This window comes from Elaeis guineensis, chromosome 16, assembly GCF_000442705.2.
Source record: "Elaeis guineensis isolate ETL-2024a chromosome 16, EG11, whole genome shotgun sequence".
Lineage (NCBI taxonomy): Eukaryota > Viridiplantae > Streptophyta > Magnoliopsida > Arecales > Arecaceae > Elaeis > Elaeis guineensis.
In genome coordinates this window covers 42,964,772-42,989,362 of record NC_026008.2, presented here as the reverse complement: position 1 = coordinate 42,989,362, position 24,591 = coordinate 42,964,772, and the positions used below count along the sequence as shown (strand labels likewise).

The window sequence follows — 24,591 nt, the reverse complement described above, 5'->3', positions numbered from 1 at the left end:
AATCTCTCCCCTCATCTTCAAACATCTTCTGATCCCATGCATGATGAATTGCACAGACCCATCTGAGCACAGATCCTATGCAGTACTTATGACACACCACACGTTGTGGTGCATCAAACATATCATTTATTGTACGATAGATGGCTGCATGTAGATGCATCGTACTGTCTGCATCTATATATGGCCATCCATGATGAATGGTACGTATGATGCATCACACCATACGGTGGACCATAGAGGATCCACGTTCTAATAATGGCCTGTTCACTTAATCGGTCGACGAGGTTTTAGGCCTTCTTGCGTCCCTTTCCAGCATCCAAATCCGATAGAACCCAGCTCCGTCCAAAAGAATAAGATGGCCTCTTACCCGAGAGAGAGACATGGTTACGGTCCACAGCCAGCCGCGTCAGCAAGACTCGTGGCGACCAACCGCTCTCGAGTCCGCCGAAGCGACGAGAGCGGACGAGCTCCTCCCACATCAGACCGTTAGGTTGCATGTGATAAAAGATGCATGGTTTGCTGACCGGCTGGTCTATTACCGGACTTGGTAGATAGCTGGTCTCTAAAGAGTGAGTTTTTCTCCTTCTTGTAGGATGGTCTCATCGTAGAGAGAGAAGAGAAGAGATGGCAGGGTTGAGAGCTGAGGTGTTCACGTATGTGGCCCATGCGCTTGCAGTGGCGGCAGCGGTGCTGGTGCTGGTGTGGTGCATCCACTTCCGGGGTGGCCTTGCCTTCGAGTCCACCAACAAATCTCTCATCTTTAATGTATGATTATATACTTCCTTCTTTCATTTGGATTTTGGGTGTTGCGTTGTATTATTTTGTTAGATAAGAGCGTGGTCCGAGTTTACCATTGTATACTTGCACGGTAACATGCATGGATTTTGTAACTCTTAATTATATTTTATCTAATCGTTAATTTGGTATGAATTATCTGGGTCAGGTAAAGACCAGGATCAGTCTCTAAAAGACCTAGACCTTCAAAGTCTTTGGACCAATAAAGCCGTTTGACATCTCTACGTACCCTGTTGATTGCCACCAGAAATAAGGGCTTCACTGACGGACGATTCCATCAGAAAAAATATATTTCAAAAGAAATTCTTAGCTGTCAGAAAAAATTATATCAATAATTTTTTTCTGATATATCGTATCTATCAAAAATATTTTTGATAGGTTTGTGAAAGATAATACATCCAAAATATGCTTTTTACATTCTCCAATAAGTATTATTTTTTCATCAAAAAATATAATTATAACATAATTTTTTGACGAATAGCCATCAAATTTTTTTTTTGACAAACCATCCATCAAAAAATTTTTTACGATTTTGCACCCATACTAACATAGTTTCTATCAAAAAAATTCTAACAGAATATATATCAGAAATTTGTCATTATTGTTATTTGAATTTCTTTTTGACAGATAATCTATCACAAAATTTATAAATAAAAAATTTATCAGAAATCCATCAAAAATTTATTAAAAATTTACAAACCTAAAATGAATATTAAATTTAATAAAATAAAATATCGAGATTCACCTATTAATATTCAACCAATTATATATTCAAGATCTAAGGTTTACCATCAAGTGCATTAAAATAATACTATACAATAAAAATTCTTCACACATAAAAGTGCATTATATATATAAATATTTAATCTAAAATATCAAATATCCAGTCAATTAACAATTAGAGGATCGTTCCCATCAAAAGAGTAGGCAAAAATTGGCCTAAAGATGATATCTCCATACCCCTTGAATGTGTCCAAGCTTCAAATAAGTAAAGAATTTGGACCATCATCTGAGTCACAACTCGTGCCTCTATCTTGACGATCTCTGTTTGTAAGCATTTTACCATCCATTTGTTGAGCATCTCCTCAAATTATTCCTATGTCCATTGAGGCTGGAATGAGAAGCTGCTTGGCTACACGCAAACAATATATACATATATATATATATATTTTAAATATTTTTTCTTTTCAAATAAATTTTGCAGGTTCATCCAGTTCTCATGCTGATTGGATTCATTATCATTGGAAGTGAAGGTGAGTATGCCCAATTTTGAAAAACTCACACCAATACACCAGTCGCATGTGGTTTATATGAATTGAACCACCAATTTTGAAATTTTAAAATTGAAGTGCAGCCATAATGAGCTATAGAGCTCTTCCTTTGAGCAAAGAAGTAAAGAAACGGATCCACTTGATTCTTCAAGCGATTGCTATTGTGCTTGGTGCCGTAGGAATCTATGCTGCCTTCAAGTATCACAATGAAAGTGGAATCGCCAATCTCTACAGCTTGCATTCATGGATTGGGCTTGGTACAATATGTCTTTATGGCATTCAGGTATGTTAATGCAGTAACTGCAATCTTATTAGTTGAAGATCCTTTTTTTTGATGATTTCTGTGTGCTTGCATCCAAGAATATGACTTGCAACATGGATTAATAAGCAAGGCAACAAGATAAATCGTTGCAGTCCTAATTCAGAAGTTATGAACTTAGCTTTTTTTTCTCCTTTTTGGGATTCAATTGTGGACACTACATGCTGGCTGATGTTTAATTCAACGTAACAATGGAGGCACGGCCTGAGAAAAACTAGAAGAAAATTATGACAATAACTTCAAGAATCTAGCTAGTTACTACAATGATAACTGGAAGAAAGGGGCAAGATTAACCTATGCTAGCTAGTTAGGACTATCAGGAACTAATTATGCCAATAAATAACCAAAATATGTCACCAAATACCATGACTACGTACGTCTATAACGTTCTTTGTACTAGTTTGTCTTCTATTAAGCAATCTTTAGCATAGATTATAACTTCTATATCTCTCTCTATTTCAGTGGATTCTTGGCTTCATCACCTTCTTCTATCCGGGTGCTGCACTGGACTTCAAACAAGTTGCTCTTCCATGGCATGCGTTATTCGGGCTCTTCGTCTATGCACTGGCCGTAGGAGCTGCTGAGTTAGGCTTTCTAGAGAAGCTCACATTCCTCGAGGAGTCGGATGTCGCCAAGTTTGGTTCAGAAGCCTTCTTGGTCAATTTCACTGCCCTCGTAGTAATATTTTTAGGAGCCTTTGTGGTGATATCCACCGTTTCTCCTAACCATGAAGAAGACCCTCATGATTACACCACTGTAGCCGATGATTAGTAATGATCATTCCCTCTAGCATGACCTCTCTTTGGATTTGCTTCTCTCCATCGACATGACACCACTGCTTTAATGCTCTGTTTTTCTCAGATTGATTTCTTTTATTATTGGTATGCTCAGTTCTGAGAAAAGCGAGGAGTAATCAAGTTCCTCTACTTTGTAACATAATCCTCTCAATGAACTTTTCTTTTTCTTTTTGTCAGTCTGTAATGTCTCACTGAAACCTTAGCATGCATCTTTGGTCATCTTAATTTGCTATACAAAAGCACTAACCTATCATTAGTTTTTACTCTATGATCATGAGTGAAGTCCATAACTAATTTTGAGCAACCCAACCAACTCATCATTTGGTGGATCATCTTTGCCAAACAAAAACATTTGTAACCTATCATTAGTTCTCTTATTCGAAATAGATGAATATTGAAATCCATACCTAATTTTGGTACGGATGAATAAAGTCCATACCTAATTTTAGTACTGATGAATGAAGTCCACCAATTCTGAGCTCCTACATTGTCCTAATATTGCAGAAGAGTACTGCTATCCACAACCACCACTCCATTTCCTGCATCATTCCCCCGTTCCACGCGGCCATCTACATTGGGTGCAACATGTGAAATATTTAATGTTCATGAGTTTGAATACGCCCCAATTCATAATCAAGCTATAAGGGGTATCTCGTGTATTGCATGATGAGCATATATAATTCGATGGACGTACACTGCACCACTTGATACTGCATGAGACGTCCGATCACCGCGATCTGTGATACATAGACAACTATGATTAGAAGACCAAACCTCTCTAGTTCCACCTCATACTATAAGAATCCAACTTCAGTAACTTGGGTTGCGCTATTCTTGAAGTCCCATACCAACATTTGCTGACTACTGCATCAAAACAGTCGGAAATAAAGTGTTTAATTATTAGTGGCAATTTTTATTCTCAAGTTCCCAAGCTCAACATAAACGACATACTGTTAATTAACATACTGGTACAGAAACTGCCATCAAGATAAACTATATTAACAAGTTAACCGGCATTGAAAGCTGAAACAATATATATATATATATATATATGTTGGGTGAATGTCTGGTCAGGACACTATCTTTCAAGACCTTTTCAGTATCACGCGATGCAGCAGGAAAAAAAAAATAAAACAAAACAATCAAAATACGTGGATCAGCCACAAAAAGGCTCGCCTCCATGAGGCATGCAAATTTCACTATGAAAAAGAAATTTTACAAGAGGAGACCTCATCCTCAACTCTTGTACACCCAATTATCTCTCACTAGAAGTTTTTCTCTCAAAAGCGCTCTCTCTCTTGGACGACCCCCTGAACCCCTGAAGTGATCGACATCCATTGTTCAGAAGCCTTCTGCTCCTTCTTTCACAGCATACGGCCTTCTCTATCTCCTTCACGGGTTCCGTATGACTCCGTACGGCAAAAACCAAACTACTTAACCCTTCCGTTGAGGCACAGACCTTTTAAAGGCTTAAACAAGGGTTTAAACCTAATTAGATTAGGTTTAGGTCTCCTAAACAAACCAAATCAAGCCTCTGAACTGTCGGATCAAGACCGAAAACTTCCTAGACTGTCCGATCGCAACCGGTCCATAGAATAGTACCGTGGACCGTAAAAAACGGATGAAAAATGCCCACGCGATCCGCCATGGACCGCCCGATCCACGGTGGACCGGGGTACAGGCCCAGACAAGGCGCCTGGGCCTGGGCCGGCCCGCGCGTGTGGGCCTGGGTCGCGCATCCTGCGCGTTGGCCCCGCCTGGGCCGCGTATCGCCGCCGGCCGCCGGCGGTCCTCCGCCACCTCAGATCTCGTGCCGACTTCAAAAACTCGTATCTTCTCCGTCCAAGCTCCGTTTTGGGTGATTTTGGTCTCGTTGGACTCTGTTTTTTGTCGCGAACCTAGCTGTGGGCTCAATGTGGACTGAATCTCAAGACGTCAAATCTTAACAATATATATATATATAGGATGTTCTACTTTTCGAGATCTCCCCTTCTCCTCCTCCTCCGATGTGCCAGAACTCGAGGCCTTCTCTACTCGCTTTTTGGCTTCAGCTGCTGCTGCCATTCTTTCCTCTGGTCTCTTCCGCACGTACTCTTCGGATATGTATACATCCATGGCAATTAGCTCTTCTTGCGGAGTCCAAACCCGATGGATAGCGTTGGATTCTCCGGGCGGGGACGTGATAAATAGCAGGCCAGGTGGTTTGTGTGGAACACAAGGCTCATGTACGTACCTTTGAGAGACTACATGGCCCATCGAAATCGCCCTCTGGAACACTTGCTTGGCTTTCCACCAGCTCGAGCATGATTAGTTACGGTACGCTCTTTGGTCGGCAGGTGTCCACCGTGAAACGTGATTCATGATGTCGGATTTGGCCACCTTCACAACATCACGTTAGCTTCTTCAGAACATGTGATAGCCCAAAAACCCAACCCAAACAAAGCCCAGCCCAGCAGACCAAGCCCGAAACGAAAAAAAAAAAAGAGAAAACAGAGGATCAAACCGGGAAGAAGACTCCCGGTAGGAGTCTTCTTCTCCGGCAAAACCCAGGCAAAATCGGACTTCTAGGACCCCTCGGAGTCCTAGGGTTCCCTACAAGAATACCCTCTCCCCCTTGAGACCAAAGATCGGCCTCTTCCCTCTCTCTTTCTCTCCGTTTTTCTCGATCGAAGGCCGCGGACATCATTTGATTTCTCGCCGTGATTGTCGCCGACGAGGTCTCCGGAGGCTGAGGTGAGTCTCATTCTTCTTTCCCTCCTTCTTCTCCTTCCTCCCATGCTCCTGTGCGCGGCTGCCGGTGACGAGAGTCGCCGATTTCCGAACGGAAAAGAGACCCTGTTTTTGAGCTTTTTTCTTTGGATTTTCCGACGCCGGCGATCGGAATTGATCGCCGGCCACGCTCCTCCGTGACCGGGGGGGTGGTCCCCGTCTGCCGCCGGCCTCCGCCGTGGCGGCCGCGGCCCGAACGGTCGATCAAGGCCGGAGGACCAAGGGGTCCCCTGTTCCGGCACGGGAAGAACCAAGAAAAAGAAGAAAAGAAGAAAAAGAAGAAAAGAAAAAGAAGAAAAGAAGAAAAAGAAGAAAATAAAAAAAAGAAAAAAAAAAGAGAAAAAGAAAAGGAAAGAAAAAGAAGAAAAAAAAGAGAAAAGAAGAAAAAAAAAGAAAAGAAAAGAATAATAATAATAGTAAAAAAAAAATAAATATATATATATATTTATATATATATATAAGTAAGTAAATAAATAAATAAATAAATAAATAAATAAAAAATAAAATTGATGAGAGAGAGAGAGTTTCTCTCTCTTCTTTCAGTCTAAACCCTGATTTTCTCTCTGAAATTGGACTTCCTCTCTCTACTTTCTCTCTCTAGAATTTTCTCTCTCTAGCTTGTTTCTCTCTCTCTTGATGGATTTCTCTCTCTAAAGTTATCCTTCTAGGATTAGCATAGGGGAAGGCTTCATCTGATGATTCTGATCGAGTTTAGAGACGAGTCTGATTTTAAGCGAGATTTTAATTTTGGAATTTGTTAGATTTAATTTTGAATTAAATTAATGTAAAAATATAATTTTGGTTAATAGGCACGGAAGAATCTCCTAGAAGTTAGTCGATTTGTTCATTCAGTTCTCCGTGAAAGGTAAGTAATGAATCATCTTCTCGAGATATTCCATATTTATTCTGAAAATAAATAATTATTCTCTGAAATTATGCATAATTTATGAAATTATGTTTTGAAAGAAAAGTGCGTTGAAATATTATGGTACGTAGATTATGCACACGTTCAGTGAGAAAAATTATGATATATTATGATACAAAGTGTTTTGATACAGATCGAATTTATGCTCTCAGCCTAACTATATTTCAGTGGGCCCCGCCAATGGGGATTATACGTTGGTACGCAGTGGACCCTGTCAGTGGGGGTTGTGCGCTGGTGTTTGTGGACCCCGCCAGTGGGGGTTGTGTGCTGGTATTTGTGGACCCTGCCAGTGGGGGTTGTGCGCTGGTATTCTGTGGACCCCGCCAATGGGGGTTAAACGTTGGTCATAGTCAAGGCTGTTGAGTTACGAGTATTTTGAATCGAATCGAATTTATGATTATATTATATGTGAATATTTAAAAATATTTGATTTGTATTAAATCAGCATGAAATATATTCTTATGTTTATTGCAGCATTATTCTTGAAAATTTTATAATATCTGAAATATCTAGTTGAGATATTTGTTACTTACTGGGCTGTCTAGCTCATTACCTTTCTTTCTATTTTTCAGATTCAGATAATCAATATCGAGCGTGGGATGAAATATTGGGACAGAGCTTTTAGAAGCGAGATTAGCATTGTCAACTTCATTGAACTTAGATCTATTGTTTTAGTAAAATTTTATTGGATGTAAGACATTTGATTTAATTACTTGAATTACAGTTGAATAATAATTATTTGAATTTATTCTGCTGTGATGTATTGATATCGTGATGAGATGCCTTGCATGCTTATGGAGAGAGTTCTTCATAAATATGCGGCGGTTGCCATGACCCTCGATTCACAATCTCGGGTCGGGGGCGTGACAATTAATATGGTATCAGAGCATAAGTGGATAAATTATGACACATAGAATTTGACATAGTATGAGTGTAGGTGGGTAAACATTAAGAATATTGGGACGTTAGAATATGAGCATCATAATAAACCCATCCTAACAAATAGATAAATGAATCTAATAAGGTTTTACTACTACAAGGTTACCATGCCTCCCCGTAGAATGACAAGAACTACTCAAGGAATTGCAAGAGAGACATCACAACCACGGGATGGTAGCACTCCCCATCTGACCAGTGGCACCCCTCAGGAGGAGGGAGTCGTAGATCCTAATGGGAGTGCTTCGAGAGCACGTCAAGAACCAGATATGGCTCAGTTAATGCAGACCCTAATCAGGATGGTACAAGCGCAACAACAAATACAGCAGCAAATGTTTGAACAACAGCAGATACAACGAGATACACAACAACATCAGCATCCACCACCACAACATGGAGAGCAACCAGTATAACGGAACAACATTTCATAATTTAAAAAGCTTGCTCCTCCAGCTTTCAAGGGGACTACTGAACCTTTGGAAGCTGACAACTGGATAATGGAGATGGAGAAGGCTTTCACTGTCCAAGAGTGTCTTGGTGAAGAAAAGATTCGATATGCAGCTTATTTACTACAAGGAGAAGCATACAACTGGTGTCAGCGACTACAGCGCAAGCATGAACAAGACGGCGAAATACTTACCTGAGAAAGATTTCGGATTGCATTCTATGATCAGTATTTTCCTCAGAGTATAAGGATCCAGAAAGAGCAAGAGTTTATTTATTTGAAGCAAAAGGGTATGAGTGTGACTGAATATGAAGCAAAATTTACAGAGTTAGCAAAATTTGCTCCGAGATTAGTGGATGGTGAGCAAGAACGTGTTCACAAGTTTGAGATGAGACTGAGAACTGAGATTCGAAAATAAGTGGTTCCATATGAATTGACAACTTATGCAGATGTGGTAAACAAAGCACTGATATTGAAAGGAAAGTCAATGAAGAACGCATGGAAAGGGAAAGAAGGCAAAGAAAGAGAGCAAAATCAAATGATGCACAAGGACAGAATAATAAAAACATCAAAAGATCAGCTAAGGGAACAGTAGACAATAAGACTCAACAGATTGATGGTGAGCCGTGCTCCAGATGTGGCAAAAATCATGCAGATAAAGATTGCTATTGGAATACCGGTGCTTGTTTCAAATGTGGTCAGAAAGATCATAAAATTGCTAGCTGCCCGCTAAATACTGAAAATCAAGCTGGCAAAAGAACTCATGAAGGACAACATAAGGGTGGCGGACAGATTTCTAAAACCCAGAGAAGAGTTTATGCGCTTACTCAACAGAATCCACAGGCTTCCAATACATTGGTGATAGGTATGAAAAATTTTGAGGACGAAATTTCTTTTTAGAGGTGAAGAATGTGATAGCCCAAAAACCCAACCCAAACAAAGCCCAGCCCAGCAGACCAAGCCCGAAACGAAAAAAAAAGAGAAAATAGGGGATCAAACTGGGAAGAAGACTCCTGGTAGGAGTCTTCTTCTCCGGCGAAACCCAGGCAAAATCGGACTCCTAGGACCCCTCGGAGTCCTAGGGTTCCCTATAAGAATACCCTCTCCCCCTTGAGACCAAAGATCGACCTCTTCCCTCTCTCTTTCTCTCCATTTTTCTCGATCGAAGGCCGCGGACATCATTTGATTTCTCGTCGTGATTGTCGCCGACGAGGTCTCCGGAGGCTGAGGTGAGTCTCCTTCTTCTTTCCCTCCTTCTTCTCCTTCCTCCCATGCTCCTGTGCGCAGCTGCCGGCGACGAGAGTCGCCGATTTTCGAACGGGAAAGAGACCCTATTTTTGAGCTTTTTTCTTTCGATTTTCCGGCAGCGGCGATCGGAATTAATCGCCGGCCACGCTCCTCCATGATCGGGGGGTGGTCCCCGTCTGCCGCCGGCCTCCGCCATGGCGGCCGTGGCCCGAACGGCCGATCAAGGCCGGAGGACCAAGGGGTCCCCTGTTCCGGCACGGGAAGAACCAAGAAAAAGAAGAAAAGAAGAAAAAGAAGAAAAGAAAAAGAAGAAAAGAAGAAAAAGAAGAAAAGAAAAAAAGAAAAAAAAAAGAGAAAAAGAAAAGGAAAGAAAAAGAAGAAAAAGAAGAAAAAAAAAAGAGAAAAGAAGAAAAAGAAAAGAAAAGAAAAAAATAATAATAATAGTAAAATAAATAAATAAATAAATAAATATATATATATATATATTTATATATATATATAAGTAAGTAAATAATTAAATAAATAAAAAATAAAATTGATGAGAGAGAGAGTTTCTCTCTCTTCTTTCAGTCTAAACCCTGATTTTCTCTCTGGAATTGGACTTCCTCTCTCTACTTTCTCTCTCTAGAATTTTCTCTCTCTAGCTTGTTTCTCTCTCTCTTGATGGATTTCTCTCTCTAAAGTTATCCTTCTAGGATTAGCATAGGGGAAGGCTTCATCTGATGATTCTGATCGAGTTTAGAGACGAGTCTGATTTTAAGCGAGATTTTAATTTTGGGATTTGTTAGATTTAATTTTGAATTAAATTAATGTAAAAATATAATTTTGATTAATAGGCACGGAAGAATCTCCTAGAAGTTAGTCGATTTGTTCATTCAGTGCTCCGTGAAAGGTAAGTAATGAATCATCTTCTCGAGATATTCCATATTTATTCTGAAAATAAATAATTATTCTCTGAAATTATGCATGATTTATGAAATTATGTTTTGAAATAAAAGTGCGTTGAAATATTATGGTACGTAGATTATGCACACGTTCAGTGAGAAAAATTATGATATATTATGATACAAAGTGTTTTGATACAGATCGGATTTATGCTCTCAGCCTAACTATGTTTCAGTGGGCCCCGCCAATGGGGATTATACGTTGGTACTCAGTGGACCCTGCCAGTGGGGGTTGTGCGCTGGTGTTTGTGGACCCTGCCAGTGGGGGTTGTGCGCTGGTATTTGTGGACCCTGCCAGTGGGGGTTGTGCGCTGGTGTTTGTGGACCCTGCCAGTGGGGGTTGTGCGCTGGTGTTTGTGGACCCTGCCAGTGGGGGTTGTGCGCTGGTATTCTGTGGACCCCGTCAATGGGGGTTAAACGTTGGTCATAGTCAAGGCTGTTGAGTTACGAGTATTTTGAATCGAATCGAATTTATGATTATATTATATGTGAATATTTGAAAATATTTGATTTGTATTAAATCAGCATGAAATATATTCTTATGTTTATTGCAGCATTATTCTTGAAAATTTTATAATATCTGAAATATCTAGTTGAGATATTTGTTACTTACTGGGCTGTCTAGCTCATTACCTTTCTTTCTATTTTTCAGATTCAGATAATCAATATCGAGCGTGGGATGAAATATTGGGACAGAGCTTTTAGAAGCGAGATTAGCATTGTCAACTTCATTGAACTTAGATCTATTGTTTTAGTAAAATTTTATTGGATGTAAGACATTTGATTTAATTACTTGAATTACAGTTGAATAATAATTATTTGAATTTATTCCGCTGTGATGCATTGATATCGTGATGAGATGCCTTGCATGCTTATGGAGAGAGTTCTTCATAAGTATGCGGCGGTTGCCATGACCCTCGATTCACAATCTCGGATCGGAGACGTGACAGAACAAATAGGGAACCAAACAGGGTGCACCACAATTCTATGATAGTAAAAATAAATAATATTACATATTGCAATATACTGTGATAGATGTTGCCGCCAAAATCTGATCCGATGGACCCCTGCATTCTCACCACTATTATTTAGGGGCTCGATTTTGGTTTTTTCTTTTTTTTTTTTTTTGGATGATGACAAGGGACACCTGAAAATTACATAAGATACAAGAAGTCAAGACAAGCTGCAACAAGGCAGTAGCTCAAAAAGTTTTTATGCTCTTGTATGGAAGGTAGCGATCGATATCGATAGAAGAAATTCAAAATACCAGAGTCGTTGCATTTGCCGGCATTGACTCGATCATCAAATGTATTGTGTGGTTGCCGGTGTTCGTAGCTTGATAAATTTCTTCACCTACAATTCATTTTCGTAGTTAATTTCAAGCAGTAGCTCACTCGTTGTCGAGATACAAAGAAGAATAGTTGCAACCACCAAATTATAATTCGGATGGTATGTGATATGTATTTTGTACCTGCAGGAAACGTTCATGGATAAGAGGCTATGAGCATGAGTGTTTTATGAAGGAGTTCATTGACTAATTTTTTATTTCTTTCCTTTTTTCTGACTAAAGGAGAGGCTAAGCTCAGGCACCCAATTTATTGAGAAGAATTATGCACGGTTATTTCTATCATTATGGCTGGAGCAATACCACTTAAGGATAGTGGAAGCTAATTAATGAAACATACATAATATATACAACAATATGTCTAATGTAGCCATTCTTAAAATAGTGACTTTTATTCTTTCATTAATAGTGAAGATCTTCATCATCTCTAGATAAGGTGCTATAGAAGTCTCATTGTAAGTCAAGATTTTCATTTAGCTTAATTGCTTCAAGGAACAAAAGTCATACTAGAGTATTCTTAGTAAAAAAAGATTAGCCTACTAGGTCTGCTTGCCAATTATATAGAGCTCCACAAGAAACCACCAATCACCTTCATTGCACCTATTCTAAAGGTGTTTAGGTGCATTGCTTGGAGAACTTGGGCCAGACACAAATTTGATTGTGGACAAGTTGGAGACGCAAGAGGATCTACTCCTCGTTTCCTAGAGAACATGATAAAATACTATTTGCATGTTGCTCACAAATTTGAAAGGAACTCTTAGATGTTTCTAAAAAGGAAACCCAATCGACTATGTACATTCCAAGATCTTGGCAAATTTCCAACTGTGGTCTAATTTCTCTTCCAAGAAGAGGAACATAGAATATCAAATTTCAGAAAAAAAGATTGATACTCTAATCGGTCATTGAGATTATCCGTGTCTTCTGCATCATTCCTTATCTATTTTCTATCCCTCTTATTGATAATTTTTCCGTCTCTTAATAAAAGAAGCACTAGCATCCACAATTTTTTTTTTTTTAAAAAAAATCTTACGATGAATTTATGTTCACCAATTTTAGCAGTCCGATCCTTGGCAGCGGGACCTACTTTGGGATAAATTTTGGATGGTTCCAGCTGGTATGCATGAAATTTTTTTAAAATATATTTTTTAAAATTAATTTTTAAAATATTATTAAATTGAATTTATTTACTGATCTACGGCAGTTTGGGTTGCATGGGATGTTATGTATAAATAAAGTCGTGATTTCACTACCATATAAAAAGAAATCGTGAGTTGTCATAAAAGGCTGCAACGCGGCTTGCTTCGAGGCAACGCTTGGTTAAAGGCAAGGAGAATTACGACCTGTGCTTGTTATTGGAAAGATAGAGCTTATTGCCTATATACTCTTAATATAAGATTATAGAATAATCTTCCACAATATTACAGATCAATTTTTTTATTTTTTAAATAAAAAATAAAAAAATAAATAGTATGATTAAAAAAATTTATCTGTATAATCTATATAATAATAATAAAATGATATACAGATATGAAGAATGGTATTCCGTATTGATATGTAAAATTATAGGATAATCTCCCACAACATCAGATGTCAAAATTTTTTTTATATATTTTTTAAATAAAAAATATAAATATAAATATTATGATAAAAAATTTATTTATTTATCTATATAATAATAGTAAAATGATACATAGGTATTAGAGGCGGCATTCTGTGTTGATTCATAAAATTATAGAATAATCTTCCGTAATGCCACATATCAAATTTTATTTTTATTTTTATATTTTTTAAATAAGAAATAAGTGCACAAATAATATGATAAAAAAAATCCATCTATCTACTTATCTACAGAATAATAGTAAAGCGATACACGGATATTAAGGACAGTATTCCGTGTTGATACTCAAGATTATAAGATAATCTTCCGTAATGCCACGTATCAAGTTTTATTTTTTATTTTTTTTATTTTTTTAAATAAAAATATAAATATAAATATTATGATAAAAAATAAAGAATATTTTAAATCTATCTATCGATATAATAATAGTAAAATGATACATGGATGTTAGAGGTTGCATTACATATTGATATATAAGATTATAGATAATTTCCTGTAACACCATGTATCAAGTTTTATTTTTTTTATTTTTTTATATTTTTTAAATAAAAAATATAAATATAAATAGTATGATAAAAAATAAATAATATTTTAAATTTATCTATGTAATAATAGTAAAGTGATACATGGATATAGAGGTAGCATTTCGTGTTGACATGTAAGATTATAGGATAATCTCCCACAATGCCACATATCAAATTTTATTTTTTATTTTTTAAATAAAAAATATAAATATAAATAATATGATAAAAAAATAAAAAATATTTTAAATTATTATCTATCTATCTATATAAAAATAATAAAGTGATATATAGGTATTTACTAAACGCAACAATCTTCACTGATTTGGGAGCCATCTTTGGAAAGAAGAACTCTCAAAGATCCTTTTGATCTCATCATAAGATTAATTGATGAGAGCAATCTTTAATATAAAATATTATCATTATTATCAATTAAATCTCCTCAACGTGAGGGTTTAGTACTAGTTATTTGCATAAGCTAATAGATATTAATTTTTTGATTATTTATAAATTTATATTTAATATTTAATTAATAGCTTTCTGTACATAATAAATATATAAATTAAGATTTGATGTTACTCAATTCGAGGCACGCTTTGGAAGGTGCTTTGTTTAGAGTAGAATTCATCCTATCCAGATGCAAACAATTGATTATAGTCTACTCTCAGTATACAATAAATTGGTTCGTGTTCTTTTTAAAATGCATTCTAATGAAAGAGGATTAGGATCGAATCCGAAATAGCCAAATCCAAATACATTGAAAATTAGCAAATTTGATTGAAATAATTTTTTTCTCAATCTTCTTTTATATGGACACAATCCTCTTCTCAAATGCTTAATGGGTGCACTTGAGTTTACTCAATTAGTGTTCTCAATGCTTCTCTCCTCTAATCTGATATTATTCAGATGGAAGGGGATATTGTTGTGATTTTTTAGAAGTACGATCTATTTTCTATTATGGATGTGAAAGGATGAATATAATTGGATACTTGGTATCTTTTCATTAAATACATCTCTTCACTAATCCATGGTTCATGAAGAGTTGCATCTCTTGAAATCACCATTAGATTGGATGCATCTTTACATTAAGATGCATCTCTTCATTTACGAAGAGAAAGTGACATTTTAAGATATCTCATAACAAGCAATTAAAAGATGTAAATTCCGTAGAATTTTAAAAGATGAGAGAGAAATAAAGATAAAATTCTAAATCTTACCTATTTAGAAACCCAAATTATTTGGGAGTCTAAATTAAATAAGATTGTTTATATTTATGGGATTCTTAAAATCTCAAAATTTTGAATTAAAAAATATTAACAAACCAACAATCCCTCGCATAATTCAAAATTTTAAAAATTATATAACACACACAAAATACATCTAAATTAAGACATGCACAAGATGTAATTGGACCACGTCAAATCCCACGTTGGATAACATGCCACGCTAGGGCTGTTCATAATTTTGTTTCAGATTGAAAATCAGTCTAAACCAAATCGAAAAATCGAACTGAATATAGTTTGATTCGATTTTTGATTTTTATTTTCAAAAATTTCAATTCAATTCGGTTAAAAATTAAAAAATCTAAAATTCGAACCAAAAATCGAAGTCATAATTTAAATTTATGTTGTTTAATATTTTAAGAACTTGTTGGTTACATAGATGGATGATTGGATATTAGATTTGATCCATTGTTATAATTTGCTGTGATGCTTGATTGCTTGTTTGTATTGCAGATAATATAATTTTTAATATATTATATTTTATTTATTATTAATTTATTATTTATCAATTATCAATGTATCATTATTTATCAATTATTAATTTTTAATATAAAAATTTATCAAACAATAAATTCAACAAATTTTGAATTTAATTAAATATAATGTAACAAACTAAAAACCGATGATAATTATTTAAATATATTATATTAAAAATAAATAATTAAAAATATAAAAATATAAAAAAATTAAATAATCAAATTAAATCAAATTGAAATTTTTAGTTTAATTTCGATTTAACTTTTTTTTATTTAAATTATTTTTTTATTATTATTTTTTTATCATTCAGATCGAATTGGATTCATTCCGAATCCGTCGTTTGTATTGCACCGATTTTCGATTGCGCGCTGTCCACCGTGCTTATGTTGAGGGATTTATCCTGATTTACTTGCATCTGGTGCACGCAATAATTTCTCCAGCGGATGAGAAGACGCCAACCGCCACGTGGAGAAGCTCCTGTAATATATGACGCCGAGGCGTGACGCCAGGAGTTAGCGGTTTAACGTCTTCCTTTTTAACAGCATCCATAGCCAATTATCTCCCGCATATCAACTTTTATAGGTACGCCCGGAGAAGGGATAGGAGGTTCCCGGAGAGCGCGCGCTTTTGCTCTCCCCACCCCCTCCATTTCTACTGACGGAGTGCGAGCCTTTTTCCTATTTCGGAGCTTCCGGCGCCGCGTGATTTGGGGGAACGTGATCTCTCGTTGTGAACTAGGGTTAGGATTAGAGTTTCGTCGGTCGATTTAGGAGGAGGAGGAGGACGATGGGGGAGGAAGAGGCAAAGGAGGCTGAGGCCTTGGATGAGGCGAAGGAGGCGGAGGCCTTGGATGAGGCGGCGGCGGCGCCGCCTTGGATGAGGCGCCGCCGCCACGTCCGGAGGACAAGCCCGACGATCCCGAAACTGTCGCTGTCGTGGAGAGTAAGACTTCTTCCTATGGTCCTCTTCTTCTTCTCTTGTTCTGTTTTCCTTTTATTTTTTTCCTTCAATGTATGATGAATTGCAGAATTAATTTGATGCGAGCTTTAGGTGCAATTCTGCAGTTTAGTAGAGTTCGGTTTGGATTTTAGCTATGGGCTTTCCACTATTAATTGAAGCGATTTCGGATGAGAAAATTACGTAAATTTAGGTTCTTGCGTGGGTACGTTAAGTTTGGTGATAAAGTTCTTTGCTTTAGTAAAATTTGTTTTATTTGATACATTACAAGCATGCACTTACGGTTTACTTTGAGTAGAATATTGAGTCCTCATGTAGAGCTGTCAATTTGGATTGGGCCTATCGGGTTGGCCCGCCTTATCATGTAAATGGGACGGGTTGGATTTATATTTTAGCAACCCGTTTAAAAGCCGGTCAAATGATCCACCCCGTTTGGGTCGGCGGGTCGGGGCGGGCCAATCTATCTTTTTTTATTTATACATATATATATATTTCAAAAGAGGGTTCTAATGTTATTGAAGAGATAATTGATGAAGAAGAGAAAGAAGATGAAGAATTGAATGATGAGGACCACAATAATGATATGAAGGATAAATTTTTGGGACTTTGATTTATCTCTAAATTAGTTTGAAAATTAAAACTTAAAATTTTTTAAATTTGGGTTGTATTAAGTATTTAGTTTAAGTTTGACAATTTTATTTTATGATTTTAAGAATTGAGATGTGAGACTTTGATAGGTTAATTTGAGCTTAAATTGAATATGAAATACAGTTTATATTACTGTTTATAGATTTTTTTTTTTTATTTTGAATTTTGGCGGGTTGGCCCATTTAACCCGCGGCCCATGGCGGGTCGGATCGGGTTTGGATTTTTTCAATCCGTCAGTTAAACGGACCAGTCCGTCCCGACCCATTTAGAGATGGGTCAAGATGGGTCGGGGCGGGCCGGCCCGTCTTGACAGCTCTATCCTTATATCTTTTTTCTCTTTTTTTACTTCTTTTTCTTAACAGAATTCTGAATTTTCGTTAGCTTTCAAGAATCAGTAGCCTATTTTTTGGTTTGAATGGAGCTGTTGAGATTTGAGTGGTGTACCATTTAAGTGTTTTTTTTTTTTTTTTAAAGTGTGCCCCTTTAGGAATCAATAAGATGATGTGGTTGAGTTCATATATTCAGCATTTTGCCTTCATGTATTTTATTAGATTTGCCTGAGTTGATAACATGGCCTATAGGTAACTAGTATGTTTTTCATCAGTTCTGGTTTTTTAGTAGTTATCCATCATGTTGATTTGATGGCTATATGATCTGAAGAAATTTTATGAGTTACAGAGTAACGTATGATTCTTTGTTCATTGGGTCGAATAATTTATTTTGCTTTTTCCTAAGATACGGAGAATAACTGCGTTGTATTTAGTGCTCTCTTTGTTTAGATGTCCAAAAACCCAACATCAAGAGAAGATTCATGTTGCTTTTGCTGACCAACTTTTCCTTTTTACAAGGAATGGAATAATCATTGCCTTTGCTTTTCCCAAGATAAAAGTATACGTGGATGTACTCTACATGATAGGGAGCATCAATTTGGCAAATCTAAGGTTGTTGAAAGCCTTTAGCAATGTCCTTGTCTCTGTTTGTTGTTGTTCTTGTTGTTGGCGTTGATGGTGTGAGAATATAGTAGGGAAATACCTTTCAAGGTTTCAATGTCGAACCACTTGGAGAAACACCTTGCAAAATTTCAACATGGAACCACCAATAGGAAGATGAGAAAAAAAGGTGTCAAAAGGCTATATATGGATTAATAAGTGAAAATCTACCATTATAAACCATTAGAAATAATGAGTCCATCTCTATGTGATGTTTTTTGTCCTTTCATGCCTCAATAACAAAAAAACAAAAAAAAAAAGCCCTTCTTTATTTGCATGCATGATCTACTTTTCTAAGTTATGACCACTTAAATTGAGCTTTTGAGCATGATATTCTAGGGATGTAATAATTGCTCAACCTAATTATAACTATTGCGGGAAGAGGGGATTTTTAATTCCATATCGGTTATGAGTCAAGGAGAACTCTAACTTATATGGAATGGGATTTTCTTTCTCTCATGAGATGCCTTTTAAAGGGCAAAACCGTGAAACTGAAAATCGCCAAAGCCCATTATAGCCAAGATGGCCCATTGTAGCCATCAATATGGCCCACCAAAGCTCCAGATAGCTAGAGCCGAAACGAACAATACTTCATGTATGTGGGAGCAGAGACACACAGCCATCTAAGCCATCTGACCCTTGATCGCAATAAAATGATACTAGTGAAGAAGCCCACGCTTAGCATATAGAACTCTCCTTAATTAGGGGGCTACTGTTGCGGGAGGAGGGGACCTTTAATCCCACATTGGTTATGAGTTAAGAAGAACTCTATTTTTAGAGGGCAAAACTATAAGGTTCGAAATAGCCAAGGCTCATTGCAGCTAGGGATGAAAATAGGCCAGGCGGCCTGTCAGAGGCCTACGGCCTGGCCTGCTGTCGGCCTGGCCTGGCCTGGCCTGACCTATTTATCTAAATAAGCCAGGTATAGGCTTTTAAAAAGGCCTGTTTAAATAAATAGGTCAGGTCTAAAATTCCAAAGCCTAGCCTGAAAGCCTGCAGGCTGGCCTGTATAAATTATATATATATAATTTAATAAAAATTATTATTTTATTAATATATATAATTAATTAATTATTGATCTTACCCATCAATATCCAATTATCTTAGTCCTTTCGAGAATCAAGAAGACGGAAGAGTCTTTTAGACTTTTATCCTTCCTTGACTCCTTGAGTCTTTTAACCTTCCGGTCCTTCCCTGAGTCTTTTACCCTGTCATCACTCATCAGTCTTTTACCCTTCCAGAGACCACCACAAGCATAGGGTACGGTTCCTTCCTTGTTCGTTCATATTCTCTTGCTGCGTGGTTACCACTTACCAACCTGTGTGCAGTATATTAATATATACTTTCTTGGTTTGTATGTTATAGGTCTATCTAATGGCTTCTCCATTTCAAAGCAATGAAATAATTTCATCTACTCCTACTTCTATTCCTTTAAATGAATCTCATGAGGCCACTCAACGTAGACCAATAGATTTAAGTATGCTTCAAGATGATGATAGACCTGACAATGACAGTGATCAATTAGGTTCTCTCCCAGAACATGAAGGGCCAAGAGATGAGGATTGTATTACTAATAAAAAGAGGCGAAAAACATCAGTTGTTTGAAATGACTTTCATGAAATTGATGTCGCTGGAGGTGGAAAGAAAGCCGTATGCAACTATTGTAAAGAAAAACTAGCTACTGGTGGGAGGGGGGCGGAGGCTAGCACAAGCCATCTTAAAAGGCATTCCCAGAGTTGCTTGCAAAAGAGGTTGCACATGGCTCGGCAAAAGAAGCAAACCACCATTCCATTTCATCCTTCCAATTCAGGTATTAATCCTTTTGTTACTCCTGGTGCTAAGTATTCTAATGAAAAAATGAGAGAAATTATTGCTTCTGCTATAATGGTACATGAGCATCCTTTTAGTATTGTTGAGGATGAGATTTGGATGTGGGGTTTCCAATATGCAAATCCTGAGTTTCAAAAAATTTTCCGTAAAACAGCAAGGGCTGATTGTTTAACAATCTATGAGGCTGAGAAAAAAAAATTGAAGGCTTTGTTGAAGAGTGTGAACAAAATTAGTATAACTACAGATATGTGAAAATCAAGTCACCAAGTAGCTGAATACATGGTTATTACTGGCCATTTTATTGATGGGGGATGGAGTCTTCAAAAGAGAGTTTTGAGTTTTGTGAAAGTTCCTGCTCCAAGGCGTGGAGTTGATGTGGCTGATGCAATTTTTAAGTGTTTGAAAGCATGGGGGATTGAAAATAAAGTGTTTTCAGTTTCTGTTGATAATGCATCTTATAATGACTCATGCATAAGAAATTTCAAGGAAAACTTATCACTGTGCAACAAGTTAGTTCTTGATGGAGAGTTGTTTCATGTCAGATGCTGTGCACACATACTAAATTTGTTGGTGCAAGATGGCCTTGGTAAGATTAAAAATGTCATTCACAACATTCGTGAGAGTGTGAAGTATATTAATCACTCTGATTCAAGGTTGAAGGCTTTTTGTGATGTTGTTGAACAAAAGCGATTAAAAGAAGAAAGTTAATTATTGATTGTCCGACAAGATTGAATTCCACATTTGAGATGTTATCTTCTGCTTTAAAATTCAAGATTGCATTTCCAGCTTATAAGGAAAGAGAGCCACATTATGATTATGCACCATCACCTGAGGATTGAGAAAAGGTTGAGAAGGTTTGCCAACTTTTAGAAGTTTTTAGTCTAGCTACTCATGTCATCTCAGGCAGTGAATATCCTACTGCTAATTTGTATCTTGCTGAGGTTTATAGGGTGAAAGAGGTAATTGATGCTGCAGCAAGGGATTGGGACTTCTTTATGAAAGAAATGGCAAAGTCAATGAAGGAAAAATTTGATAAATATAGGGGGGAATGTAACCTTTTGATAGCTATTGCTAGTGTCTTAGATCCTAGGTGCAAATTTCATGTTGTTGATATATGTTTTCCCTTGATATATAAACTAGAAACTGAGGTTGAAAAGAATGTGAACAAAGTGCGCACGGCATTACAAGTATTATATGATGAGTATGTGAATTTGAGTAGGGAAAAGCCATCCTCTTGTGAAGTAAATACTGGTGGCAGCAACTCCTTATCTACTGCCGTATCTAAACCTTCATTTATCACTGGATTTGATCAAATTATGAGCATTGTGCGTGAAAAGGAAGCAGTTCCCCCACTGAAATCAGAGTTAGAATCTTATCTTGAGGAGGGTGTTTATATTTCTGATAGTAGTTCTAACTCCTCCTTTAGTGCTTTGGAGTGGTGGAGGAACAACAGTTTGAAATATAAGATCTTATCAAAAATGGCAGCTGATATACTAGCTATTCCAATCTCAACAGTGGCATCAGAGTCCACATTCAGTGCTGGAGGAAGAATTATAGATGAATATCGTGCTAAATTGAATGAAGAATCTGTTGAAGCACTCATTTGTGGTGGGGATTGGCTCCGCAATAAATATGATTGAAGAGAAAGCAAAAGGTATAAATTTTAGATATTGAAATGGTCATTTTTCTAATATTTGTTAAATTAATTATTATCAGACTATTTTATGGTTTGATAACATAAATTGATTTGTTATTTTGAAGGAGTCTGAACAAGAAGAGATCACCTTGAGGATTTGATGTCTTGCTCTTGCTACTTGCTGCTTGCTGTACTACTTCCTACTTGTTAGGAGTTTTACTTCTGTTTTTTTAATTTGGAGCTGTGATGGAAAATATTGGATTTTGTTGGGAGATTTTATTTTTATTTTTTATTTTGTTATGACTTTTAATGGTCTGATGGAACCTACCTGTTTGAAGGTTTTATTTTTGATTTTTAATTTGACATTGAGACTTGTGATGGTTTGATAGAACCTGCTATTGTTTTTTTTAATTTGTAGACCTCTATTTTTTTAATTTATAGTTGTGACTTGTTATGAAACATATGGGATTTGTCAATTGTCATGGGTGTTTTTCATTGTGTTTTGTAAAATAAGCTAGACCGAGCCTCATTTTAAGCCTGAACCAGTCCAACAGGCCAGGCTCAAGCTAGTATTTTACAATACAGGCCTGGCCTATTTAAGCCAAAACCTGGCCTGACCTGGCCTATTTCCATCCCTACTTTTAAATAGGTTTTCAGACTAGGCCAAGCATTTTTTTTTGCAAAACAGACCAGGTCGAGCCTCATTTTAAGCCTGAACCAGTTCAACAGACCAAGCTCAGGCTAGTATTTTACAATACAGGCCTGGCCTGTTTAAGCTAAAGCCTGGCCTGGTCTGGCCTATTTCCATTCCTAATTGCAGCCAAGGTGGCCCACTGTAGCCGTCAATGTGGTCCACTGTAGCTATGGGTGGCTTACTATTGCCACAGAGCCCACTGAAACTCGAGACGGCCAGAACCGAAGCGGACAATACCTCACGTATGTGGGAGCGGAGACTGATCCAACCATCCGACCTTTGACCGCAACAATAATTTCATGTATAACCTTTCTATTTCTCTGTTTTGCAGAGGTTGCAGGTTCTCCTCCACCAAAGGAAAGCTCAGCGGGTTCAGTTGATAGAGGTAAGGGTCGATGGATATCTAAGCAGAATGGAAACTTTCTCTGTAATATTGTTTCTTTAACAAAGAGGCAGAGAGATTTTTTTTTTTCCTGCTTTTGCACTTGCAGATGCTGTTCTTGAACGGGTAGCAACTGAAAAGAGAATGTCCTTGATCAAAGCATGGGAGGAAAGTGAAAAGACCAGAGCTGAGAATAAGATATGAATACCTTTTTTTTTTTGTGTACATAATATATGAATGCTGCTCAATTTGTTCAAGCGTGGCTGGATACTTTCGTTTGGAGAAGAGGAATCTCGAAGTCTTAGATGATTTCATTTCTTTGCATATACTTCCATTCTGATCTAGACCACTTTATCTCCAGATCTGATCTTCGCTTATCCCAGTCTAAATCTTAACTCAATCTTTTTCTGTAGATGTGCATTTGTCATGCCCTTCTGTTTATAAATATGGCCATAATAAACCAAAATTTTGCTTTTATACTGAATAATGCCCATAATAATTTCGTTGTTTCTTTGTGTTTCCAAAAATTCAGGGGTGCTTGTTTATTGACTTTGTCTGGAGACTTTACAAAGAACAATCAAAGTGCAATTTCTTAAATAATTTTAGTTCAAATATAAGGTTGCTGCATCCAAAACTTACATGGAATACTGTCTACTCTAACAAAGGTTTCATCAATAGTTTGATATTTTATCCACAAAGATTGAGACTGAAACATTCTGTAAACTTTAAAGAAATTGATGGTAAAGATGCAGAAGCTTGTTGAGTTTTCTCTATTTCACAAAACTTGTAGATCTTTATCCATCTAACGACCTGATAATTCCAAACAGAGCTCAGAAGAAGATGTCATCTATTGCTTCCTGGGAGAGCACAAAAAAGGCAGAAGTGGAAGCTGAGTTGAAAAAAACTGAACTGAGCTGAAAAAAGATTGAGGTAAGTCACTATCTTCCTTCAGACATGCATTGCTGTCTGAACGGGTCCTTGTTTCGAGCCACCAATTATATATCCCCTATTGGTCATAGAAATCGCTGAAACAGCAAAGTCAGGCTGTTTAAAGTTTAGCTGGAATGATAGTCTTGAATAAGGTACCAGTTTCTGAAAGTTTATGGATCAACTATGTTTAAAGTTGACAGGAATACAATTCAAACCCAAGTACTTCACAAATACTTCATTGGCCCCAGCAAAGATACGGAGAATGTCATGAAATATTTGTGGAATGAATTATAAACTTGAGTGTAGTTTTGCTGCTAATGCAGTCAATTCCATCATCAATCAGTTAGTCTAAGCCTTCCACCTTCATCTTGCTTGTGTGCCCCATACAGAAGCAAGCCATAAGTTACTCAAAATTGTATGAGCAGGAAGCATTTGAGAAGAAGAAGGCAGAACGTGCAGAGAAAATGAAGAACAAGATGGCCATGATCCATAAGGCAGCAGAAGAGAAGAGAGCAAATGTTGAGGCCAGGCGTGGGGAAGATATCCTGAAGGCAGAGGAGACAGCTGCAAAATATTGGGCCACAGGACTTCATCCAAAGAAGGTCATCGGGTGCTTGAGTGCCTAAATTCGAGTATAATAGAAAATTAGTGGATGAAGGCATCATTTAGGTGCAGTTTGTTACCTCATCCGTGCTTGCTGTTGATGCTGTGTTTGTGTGCATGTATGTATGAAGGGCTTGTAGATGGTCCATCCAATGATCCAATAACAAAATGTTCCAGTGGTGTATTTATGTTCGTTCAGTTGACAACATAAAGATTATCACTTATCCAA

General features: G+C 37.0%; 2 protein-coding genes across 2 annotated transcripts; both read left to right on the top strand.

The window, feature by feature from the left end:
- The first annotated feature begins 539 nt into the window (after window positions 1–539).
- LOC105059028 (probable ascorbate-specific transmembrane electron transporter 1) lies at window positions 540–3,358 on the top strand. The gene is made up of 4 exons (XM_010942160.4): window positions 540–765; window positions 2,000–2,048; window positions 2,150–2,349; window positions 2,848–3,358. Exons 1-4 carry the CDS (start codon window positions 625–627, stop codon window positions 3,154–3,156), a joined length of 699 nt encoding a protein of 232 aa, XP_010940462.1. The 5' UTR covers window positions 540–624; the 3' UTR covers window positions 3,157–3,358.
- Window positions 3,359–16,222: 12,864 nt separating this feature from the next.
- LOC105059027 (remorin) lies at window positions 16,223–24,591 on the top strand. The gene is given in 5 exon segments (XM_073250196.1): window positions 16,223–16,587; window positions 16,590–16,635; window positions 22,779–22,832; window positions 22,939–23,759; window positions 24,185–24,591. Coding segments are annotated over 4 exon segments (303 nt in total). The 5' UTR covers window positions 16,223–16,479; the 3' UTR covers window positions 23,034–23,759; window positions 24,185–24,591.

Coding starts and splice junctions, on each gene's coding strand:
- LOC105059028 (XM_010942160.4), top strand. CDS start 625: ATGGCAGGGTTGAGAGCTGAGGTGTTCACGTATGTGGCCCATGCGCTT. Junction 766..1,999: donor ACAAATCTCTCATCTTTAAT/GTATGATTATAT, acceptor TAAATTTTGCAG/GTTCATCCAGTTCTCATGCT. Junction 2,049..2,149: donor CATTATCATTGGAAGTGAAG/GTGAGTATGCCC, acceptor ATTGAAGTGCAG/CCATAATGAGCTATAGAGCT.